At 36.8% G+C, this 10,619-nt stretch overlaps 1 protein-coding gene across 3 annotated transcripts; it reads left to right on the top strand.

Moving 5' to 3' along the window:
• The first annotated feature begins 3,776 nt into the window (after nucleotides 1–3,776).
• Nucleotides 3,777–7,107, top strand: LOC110762187 (monooxygenase 1-like). Of its 3 annotated transcripts, none has more exons than XM_088245997.1 (6): nucleotides 3,777–4,049; nucleotides 4,218–4,454; nucleotides 4,550–4,600; nucleotides 5,102–5,270; nucleotides 5,346–5,580; nucleotides 6,432–7,107. In XM_088245997.1, exons 2-6 carry the CDS (start codon nucleotides 4,441–4,443, stop codon nucleotides 6,962–6,964), a joined length of 1,002 nt encoding a protein of 333 aa, XP_088102123.1. In that variant the 5' UTR covers nucleotides 3,777–4,049; nucleotides 4,218–4,440; the 3' UTR covers nucleotides 6,965–7,107. The 3 variants fall into 3 exon arrangements, with proteins under 3 accessions (XP_088102123.1, XP_088102122.1, XP_021820484.2); XM_021964792.2 differs by having other exon boundaries at nucleotides 3,782–4,049; nucleotides 4,308–4,454; nucleotides 6,432–7,072; XM_088245996.1 differs by lacking the exon at nucleotides 4,550–4,600 and having other exon boundaries at nucleotides 3,778–4,049; nucleotides 4,308–4,454.
• Nucleotides 7,108–10,619: the final 3,512 nt, after the last annotated feature.

Here is a 10,619-nt window from a genome sequence, read left to right as displayed (position 1 = left end):
CTGGATGTCTTCTACAAAGAAAATTTCGTTAATAACATATTTATACACAAATAAGGGGAATAAGTAAATCTGGTGAATTTCAAATTAACCACAGAAATTTGCGAAGTTCTCGGGGTTCTTTGAAAAAGTAACTCCGTGAAATCCGCAAAGTAAGATCGGCTTTGACGAAAATAATCCTGGAAAACGCCGAAAGTGCCAACAGACATTAATGGAGGCCGCGTGAAGTTTTGGAACCTGGGAAAGAAAAAGAGAATATGGGGATCCGGGGAAATATTGGATCCTGGAAACGGTGCCACATTTCCACCTATAGATATTGCCTCTGTAAGATTTGATTAGAGTAACTGCATTTCAACTCAATTCCCTTTCATTCTCTGAAAGTTCAGTTTTTCTAAGGCTTTCCTCAAAATCGTCTGAAAATGGCTTCCTCTTCTTCTCGCCCAAATCATTTCGATTTAAATGTTGATCCCAAAGCAACCCGTGACGCCAAAGTCTGGCGGCCATCCTTTGTATCCCAAAACCGTCATCTCACAGTTAATGATTCTGTGATGATGAATGATTCGACTACTGTCACAGTAGCTAGGAATTTCCTTATTCCTATGGATGACATGTTGTTAACATGGAGGTCTGAAGAAGAGGCCATTGATGACTCACTGGCTTTTAGCATTCAGAGTGCTGCTTCTGTTTCTAACTTGGCTAATCGTTTGTGTGTTAGAGCAAACGAGATTCAGGAGCTGAACACTGAAAATTTGTCTCTTCAGAGAAAACTTCATGAGTCTCAACAGGAGGTTGAGAAACTTAAAGAAGAGAATAATGCCTTGTTGAAACTAGTGAGTTCATACTCCGTTGATATGCAGACAAGGCTTGACATGCTGCAGATTTCCAATGAAAAGATTCTGGAAGACCACGAAAGACTCATGGCTAAGCTTAAGAGGCGTCGTCCTCTTCCTGCAGAGGCTTCCAGAACATAATGGAATTTTATAGATTTTACAGACCTTGCTCCTTTCTTGCAGGTGAAGAAAATGTATCTGTTGTATGCTCCTTTTCTGTTATAATAATTGGGCAAATTCTTAAACTTGCACATGTGGTTTTTTTTTTTTTTTTTACGTCTTTTCAAAATGACGGTTTGGAATCTTGTGCCTTATAGGTTCAAATAACCACAACAAATCTCTCAAGTTACATATTTCAATGCATGTGAGTCGGGAACTTCTGGCCCAGGCTAAAACACGACCTCAGAATTTATTTGCCCTTTTCAAATGGGCATGAAATATGAATTGAGTAAAAGCCATGATAATATTGCAATATAGTAGTGAAGAGCATTAACTACTATATACCCAAAACTTCAGGTTTGGGATCTCTCATATATTTGGATCCATGGGCTTCCGGCCCAGATCATACAATATAACAAAATATGTGGGGAGCCTCAATTCATCCTTTGAGGTTTATCCAGATGTTACCCATTTCACGATGTATTCTTAACGACTGGGATTCACAAAATATATTTCTTCCTTGAGGTGTTGATTGTAACATAATTGAACTTTATTAAATTCATCATTTTCTTATGCCAAAGAAATATGTGATGTACCACAATTTGCAATAATACCTCAAGGATTGTACATTTAACTGTTGGAACTTCAGGTTCTCAATATTGCCAGATTTGAACTTCAGGCCAAAATCGCATATTTTCATGGTATGGACATTCAATACTCTTAGATTTTGAACTTCAGGTCAAAATCACATATTCTCACGGTATGGACATTTTTATAAATTCATGTACATATTTCAGGACTTCGGGCCCTTATATAATTGTCCATGTTTTGAGGAACTTCTGGCATCTCATTTAATTGCTCATCCATGAGTTTAAGGAATTGCAGGTTTCCCTTTGTATATAGTGACGGTTTACCCAAAATGGTTAATATTAATGTATACATCACTATTCATGTATACGATACTATTCATCAAGTCATGAATACATATCTATTCATGTGTACAGTACATTTGCCAATACAGTTATTATTCATGTGTACTATACTATTAACCAATACGGTACTATTACATTATTAAGGAACTCCAAATCCTTATTTACATGTCAAGGATCAAGGATCTTCTGGTCCAATCTCTTGTTTACAAATATAGTACCGAGAGACTGCCAGCTCTCATATCAATATCATCATCAAGGATCTTCAAGTCCTGATGCAGTTGCATGATGAGGATCAAGGAGCTTCTGGTCCTGATCTGTATACTGTAAAAACTCATCATATCGCACAATTAATCCATAAAATAAATTGCTGGTAAATAAATTGCTGGTATGGACAATAAACCCGCACCATACTTTAAATAAATGTAAATGTGCGGTAAAATAAATTCATAAATTAAATTACCTCATGTATGAACGTTAATCCCGCACCATACTTTAAATAATAAAGTAAATATGCGATAAAGTAAATGCGGTGGTATGGGCACTAATTCTGCTCCATAAAAAAAAATAAAGGCAATTGTGTGGACGATAAACCCGCCCCACATTTTTAAATAAATATTGTCGTATGGGTAATAAACTTACACCATACAGTAAATAAAATAAATATGGGGATAAGACTACCACTAAAAATATAGGAGGTGAAAACCGTCTATAGTAAATGTGGGAATAAAACCACCACTAAAAATATAGAAGGTGAAATCATCCATAGAACTACTATATATATGGATAAAGTAAAGGCAGTCATTGGTGGGTTCTTATCAACACCACAATTAAATAATATAATATTATTATACCAATATGTTAGTGGAAAGCTAGACATATCACGTTGGCTTTTCTTTTTTCCACCTGCAATCGACACTAGCTTTGAATGTTAGTTAAGTATTAAATTGTGCAAATATTATAATAATATAATTAATGGAAGAGATAAAGTGAGAGGCAGAGAACTTATCCCCTTTTGGTGTTGTTTTTCTGATCAATTTTTTCATATTGCGAGCAAAGTCCAAGTAAAGCCACCATGCTTTGCTTCACATCCCCTTTTTCCTATCAGTACTTGTTACGGTAAGATACAGGGACAATTCCAATTCCTTGAGGGCATGCGCAGATCCTGTCTCATGTTTATGGAAGCCATGGCCACCTTATTGGCAAAGGCTGACCTAGGTGCTGATCACCTTTTGAACCATGGAGGTGATGGGCATAGGCACAAGCTCTGCGAGCCACCAAGCAAAGACCCAAACAAGCACTTCCAGCATGTTCCAGCTAGCCACAAGGCCATCTGACAGGAAGCTTTGTGACCGTTGGATTGGATGATCGTGGTGGAGAGGGAGAAGTGGAGATTTGGGGTCATCGGAGATGGGATGATCCATATGATGATTAATTGAGTTTTGGAACTTCGGGTTGGAGTTTTTGGTTGAATATCTCAGCTGGTATTTTAGAGATATTCATGCTTATAACGTGTTATAAAACTAGAGGAAATTGTAGAGAGAAATGAGATATAGAGAAAGCATAGAAATCTGATGTTTTCATTGAGTCATTTTCTATCTATTACAAATGAGGAGGAAGCCTTATTTTGTAGGCAAGGTTATTACCTCCCGTGAACGTGTGTAATCATATCTTCCACTTCCACAATACTTTCATCATTATATTCTTCATTCTTTCCAAATGTGTGGGCTCCACTCAAGACTTTACAACAAAAGATTCTCTCTTAAGAGTACCCAAAAGCCACTAAACATTGTTTAGTACAAATCCTTGGGCATTCAACAATCAACCCTACATGTCATTTTCCAAGTAGAACAATATGAGTAGGATCCGAAAACCTTATACACTTGAAAGGTCAGCACCTGGCTGGCTAGCTAGCTTAAGACCCCTTAAGCTTTTTGGAAAAGGACAAAGCTTGTGCTGGACATGGTAGGACCTATATGTAACTGAGGTTTAAAAAATGAGTCAAAAAGCATATATTTCTACCAGAGAGAGAGAGAGAGAGAGGGGTCAGAAATATGGAAGTAGCTGAAGAGATAGAGATTGCCATAGTTGGTGGTGGAATCTGCGGCCTTGCAACTGCCCTTGCTCTTCATAGGTACTTTGATTCTTCACTACTACTGGAGTGTATTTTAAAACAGAACAAGTAGTTGATTAATTTATGCTTAATTATAGTATTTATTTATTTTGAGTACAAGCAATTGGGGAAAGGGGGCTTACACACGAGCATTCATGGGTGTCTGGGGTTTTCGAATCTCTGCCACAGGAGGACTTGAGGCCAAAGTACTCATAACCAACTGAGTAATTATTTTTATATGTAAAGATCAACATGATTTAGTACATGGAACATATGTAGGAAGGGTTTGAGGAGTGTGGTGTTGGAAAGATCAGAATCCCTGCGAGCCACCGGGGCAGGAATCACCATTCGAACAAATGGTTGGCGAGCTTTGGATGAACTTGGTGTGGCCTCAAAGCTCAGACAGACTGCCATGCCGCTTCAAGGGTATATATGTCCATATTTGTCTTTATCAAATTTTTTTTTTTTTTCACAGTTAATTATACTATTATTGTTTTTGTTATTGCTATTTTCATACTTAGGGCTAGAGACGTATGCCTCAATAGTGGGAAGCAACGAGAAATACCGCTTGGGTAAGTGTGAGTGTATATGACCCAAGTTAATTTCTGCATATTACGTACATCAATAATGCTTATAATCATCATATATTTTCATCAAATTATTTGTTCAAGTCATTTTAAAATAGAAGATTAGGCGAAATTTGCTCTTTAATGACGGTCAGATAATGTAAACATCCACTCTCGGCCCGAAAGGAGAGAGGACCTATACTTTAGGGAGACCTCCCTACCCCCTATCTCCTTATATTATTAAGAAGAAAAACAAAGATACATCTAGTCTGGCATGATAAAAATCAAAACCCTGTAAAGAAAGCTAAAAACAAATCAATGCAAGTAAAAAAGAAAACCACCTCTTTGTGGTAATTAACATTACTCTTACTAATCCACCTCTTTCATGTTTACATGAAGTATGTATCTTTTAGGCCTAACCTTATAATTTGAATAAAGGGACACACAAGTAGTGTCACAAAATTATGTAACATGTTATAATTGTTTGTAATATAATTAATTTTATAGAGGTGGGGAAACAAGATGCCTGAAACGGATGGATCTGATCACAGCACTAGCAGAGAGCTTGCCACGTGGCACCATACGCCATGGATGCCAAGCACTCTCTGTTAGGTTAGACTCATCAACTTCCAGTCCAAGTCTTCATCTCCAGAATGGAAGCTCTATCAAAGCCAAGGTGAACAATTATATTTCATTTGTCAATTTCCAAAGAAAAATAATACTAAGCCAAAATGAAAATTATACGTGTCAGGTTTTGATTGGATGTGATGGAACCAACTCAGTTGTTGCAGATTTTCTTGACCTAAAACCATCAAAGCTCTTCTCATTATCGGAGGTTAGAGGTTTTACAATGTATCCAAGTGGTCATAATTTTGGGAATCAGTTTGTCCAAGTTAAGGGTGACAAGTGCACAGTTGGAAGAATGCCCATTCATAATAAATTGGTTTATTGGTTCGTCACTCAGAAAGTCATGTATGGTAGAGGAGGTAAATTCTTGATTCTTCTCTTCAACACAAAATCCATTACAAATGGGATTCCTTCCACTCCAGCTTACTATGATTTTGGAATATGCATCGCACATAGAGTGTATAATCTTCATATTTCTAGGCAAAATGGCCAAACTATAATTTTTTTTTTTTGAATAAATACCATGAGGTGTCCGGGCCAGCTAACGTGTATCTCAACTAATTTGGCTCAGTTCTGCGAGCAAGGCCAAATTATAATTTTGATCCTTGTAGTTTAGGTCATTTTCTATCTCGGTCCACATTGTTCCTATTTTTTCAATCTTATTCTTATTCCTCTAGTTAATCAAATGACCAATTTAGAGTTTTCATCAACTAGAAACTCTTCTCTTCTTTAGTCAACGGGGTCTAACCCAGTGGAAAAATGCCTTGACTTGAAAACCCGTGGTCTTAGGTTCAAATCCCCATGGCACCTTTATAATGTGTGTGAGAAACCCTCTCCTCCTTATAATTTAGACTATCGCTTGTATAATAAATTTTTTTGAAAAAAAACCTCTTCTTTTCTTTAAAACAGATTTTCGTTAAATTAACTCACAAAATAATCACACGACGCCCTCATGTGGTATTTTTGACCTTTTCTTTTGTGCTAGCCTAAAGCCTACATATATGCACAAGATCGAAATATTTCTACACGTGCACGTCACGCTGACATTCTATGAATTAATTTGACACTTACATTCTGATTTGGCTTTAATTGTTAAGGCTAATTGGACAAAATACAATTTTCGGAACCAAAATGAAAAATAGCTCAAACTATTGTAGAACCATGACTGAATTCTGATTAAATACATGAAAGAAATTGTTTATATGAACAGGGTTGGAGGTTCCAAAGGATCCAAAGCTCATTCGGCAGCTGACATTAGAAGCAATCAAAGACTTCCCTTCTGAAATGATAGACATGATAAGCAAGAGTGACACAGAATCATTATCTAACACACGCTTGAGATACCGTTCGCCGTGGGACATTCTAGTAGGAAACTTTCGAAAAGGAAGCGTGACAGTTGCTGGAGATGCCATGCATGCGATGGGACCTTTCCTTGGCCAGGGTGGCTCTGCTGCCATCGAAGACTCCATTGTCATTGCTAGATGTTTGGCTCAAAAGTTGGCTGAAAATTATGATAAAAAATCAAGGGCAAGGCATATAATGATGATGAAAGTGGCAGAGGCTTTGGATAAGTATGTGAAGGAAAGAAGGATGAGATTGGTACTGCTGTCAACACAAACTTATCTTGCTGGTTTGCTACAACAAGATTCAGGGTTGATGGTCAGATTTGTGTGTATCATCTTGATGACAACTCTTTTTAATGATATGACTCGTCACACTCGATATGATTGTGGATGCCTTTAAAACTCTAGTGTTACTTTAAGTGGAAGCATTTTAACTAGATTCAAATAATGCTATTGTTCTGTGATCGAAATTTTGTATTTAATTGAAATAAACTTCTTATTGTAACGATGTTACAGAATCGAGTGCATAACGACTTTTTTGAAGTGCCAATAATAGTTTTTTTGTTGTAAAATAAACGTGATATGCTAGAATATTGAGCTGCATGTAAAGTAGATGAGACACAACATTTAACGAAGTTCGGCCATGCCTACGTCCTCGGAGAGTAGCAGCAGTAACTTTTTCACTATGTAAAATAATAGGGCTACAACTTTAGTGTTTAAAATATATGTGGCTCACTGATTTTTCTCTCTTGGAGAATTTCTCTCTGCTCTCTTTTTCTCTCCACTCACTCACCCTCTTTCTTCCTTCTCTTCTTTCTTTCTTTCCTCTCTGCTTGGGCTCTCATTTCTTCTTAGATGGTGTGTCACGCAAGGGAAGGATAAAGCCTTTTTATAGGCAAAGTTGATAGCTTCTTGTGGATGTGTGGTTGGCTCTCAAGGGATGATGGCAAACAAGCTTCATCATTATTCTTCAATCAATTAGGTAGTGGGCTCTACCATTTTGCGCTCCATTCTCGACTTTACAACACTCCCCCTTGGAGACCACAAATGATATGTCGGTTGCCCCATTAAAATCATGCTTGAAGAAAACCCAGTGAGGTAGAAAACTAATGGAAGGAAGAAGATTACAGTAATCAGTGTAGCATACTTCTGGATGCTCCCCCTGATGAATATCTCCCCCTGATATCTTCATGACTATCTTTTTGGAGGGAAAATCTTTCGGAGTGAGTGGAGGATGTAGCCATCAAAAATTCCTTAGTTGAGTAAGTAAATATATTTCTAGTGAGTTATGTTAGTTTGTATGTAGGTCTTTAATGTTTCACCATAGACTCATTTTCATATCATATGCTAGTTAATATATATTTTAAAGCTCTTTGAAAGCATATGCCAATGTTGGTATGATGGTGGTGATGTGATATTCGGTGTTAAATTACAAGAATTGTGAAATGGAGTATGAAGGACAGGTGACACCAGAATTAAGTTCGGAGTTCAAACCAAAATTAGGACTTGAATTTGATTGCTGGAGAATGTGTTCAATTTCTATAATATGTATGCCGCGAAAGCGGGATTCGGCATTTGGTGTTCTACAACGAGAACGTGCATATTAACAGGAGAGGTAACAAGGAAAGAATATGTATGTTGTAAACAAGGGTATTCGTTGACAAGCACTGTTACTCATAAGAGAAGACATTGAGATTGTACTCGAACTGGTTGCAAGGCTAAACTTGCGATTTTGAAGGTAAAAGACAAGAATAAGTACGTTGTTGTAGGATTCAATGAGGTACACAACTATGACATGACCACAGTTGATAAAGTCCATCTATTGAGATCTCACCGTAACTTAACAGAGTCTACAAAGGTCTATAGTGCACATATGAGCAAAGTTAATATCCCTGTACATAAACAGGTAAGCCTTCTTAAGGTGCAAGTAGGGGATTGGAAAATGTTGGGTTTGTTAAGAGAGATGTTTATAATTATGTAAGGGACGTGCGTAGGGAGGTGATTAGGCATGATGCAGAGCTGCTTAAGGAGCATTTTTTGGCTGATCAAGAAAAGAATGAATCATTTTATTTCAAGAGTGAGGTAGATTCGGAAGGAAGGATAGGTAATATTTTCTGGTTAGATGCAAGGTCAAGACAAGCTTATGGGTTTTTTTGGAGATGTGGTGGTATTTGATACAACGTTCAACACGAACCGCTAAGGGATGGTCTTTGCGCCTTTGTTAGGTGATGGGTATATTTTATATTATATATTTAACCCCATTCTTAGTATATTTTGGTTAATATTTTGGAAGAATTTTGATATTTTGAATTATATTTCCAATATAGGACTTTCGACTTCCTCTGGAGCAAAACATAATCAAATGGACGAATTTTAGAGTAATTCCAGTTGAAGGACGTTCGTGAGTCACTTAGCTTGATCGTTTCAAAATTTCAGATTTTTCTACCAAGTGGTTATTTTCTGGCAATAAAATAAAGGAGAAGTGTGCGGTGCTGGAATAGTGACGTTTTGGGCTTTTATTGCGTTTTTGGAGCCCAAGATGACCTAAGATGGGTTCGTGGCCTTCTGGAGAAGTGTTCATAACATTTCTATCTTTAAAACAAGCTATCTTGGGCTGGATTTAGAGGAGATTTGAGGCCAAAACGTGGTTGGGCAGATTGTAGGCAGATTCTCCGAATCCAATTTGGACTTTATATAACCAAATGTAAGTAGTTCTCGTTTATCTTTACATTTTTGGGGTTACCCATTATCACAAACTCCACAAAATACAGCAGTCCCAATTTGAACGAGTCCTCGCTTCCTCTTTCGGACTTTAGGAATGCATTTTCTAAGTCATGGCAAGTAATGTGACTTCTGTTGGTAAAATGCGCTTTCATAAATCGATTATGAGCATCCCCCGTCGAAGTTATGTCAGGCACTGTTGCACATTTCAAACCACTTATCAAACAAAAATCCTTTACATTGAATTGAGCAATGTTGGACCCTATTGCATAACTAAGGCCCAGCATGTCCTTTACACCAAGTCCTCTGACTCGCATGAGTGCCAGAGCATGCACAATTTGACCACTAAATGCAATTTTATGGAGGCCCAACAGGTGCCCAAAACAGCTCTCTCTAAATCCTTTCATAAGCGACTCACTGAAATGCGCCCCAAAATTACATAGGACTATACTCGCGATACACATATTATTCACCCGCGTAGAATAGACCTCTGACTTCGGGAAACAAAGCTCAAACCCAGATTCCATTTTATACCTGCAACAAACACCTTTTGCTTAAGAAAGAGAAGTGATACCTGCTCACAATATTATGAACACATTAAGATACAGAAGTGATACATACTCACAATATTATCGACACATTTTCGTCACATTAAGATACATAATTAATACATACAAATACTATTTCAACACATTAAGATACATAATTGATACCTACTAACACTATTTTCAACACATTAAGATACATAATTTTCACCTACAAACACTATTTTCAACACATTAAGATACAAAATTGATACCTACTACAAGATGCATTGATCCTTATGATCCCAAATCATCTCATATTCACAGTTAAGATTTAATTTTCTCTTTTGCGTTCTACTTCTAATGGTACTTATTATTTGTTTTTCAAGCCCCATTAAATCACTAAAATGATGCCCTACACTCACACCACTTGATGGGCAAAGCGGGATTACAATGAGGAACAAATAAAGGTTCCTGGAATTTTAAGAAAAGACAACAAACAAGTAGAATGCAAAAAAAAAAAAAAAGGAAGCAGCAACAGTTATGAATCTACAATTCAACAAATTACGACAAAGAATTGCAAAAAAAAAAAAAAAAAAAAAAAAAACCCAAATTTTGGAAAAATGAAAGAATGTTAAAACCGCTGCAAAACTTTAAAAAAGAGTTACTATGCTTCAACAAATTACTAGAAACTAAAAAACACAACACAAAAAAAAAACTGAAGCCAATTTATATTTTTGCAAACACAACTACTACAGAGATAGACTACTCTTACCCAGAAAATCAAAGCCCTAAAATCCTAAACAAAAT

Source organism: Prunus avium, chromosome 8, assembly GCF_965620075.1.
Source record: "Prunus avium chromosome 8, drPruAviu1.hap1.1, whole genome shotgun sequence".
Classification (NCBI taxonomy): domain Eukaryota; kingdom Viridiplantae; phylum Streptophyta; class Magnoliopsida; order Rosales; family Rosaceae; genus Prunus; species Prunus avium.
Note: the sequence above shows the minus strand (reverse complement) of the source record. Positions and strands in the feature narration are given on the sequence as shown.

What these genes read in the sequence shown, in the direction of transcription:
- LOC110762187 (XM_021964792.2), top strand. Translation starts at nt 3,970, where the DNA reads ATGGAAGTAGCTGAAGAGATAGAGATTGCCATAGTTGGTGGTGGAATC. An exon ending in ACTGCCCTTGCTCTTCATAG is followed by an intron (nt 4,050 to 4,307) that starts GTACTTTGATTC and finishes GAACATATGTAG; the next exon opens with GAAGGGTTTGAGGAGTGTGG. An exon ending in CAACGAGAAATACCGCTTGG is followed by an intron (nt 4,601 to 5,101) that starts GTAAGTGTGAGT and finishes TTAATTTTATAG; the next exon opens with AGGTGGGGAAACAAGATGCC.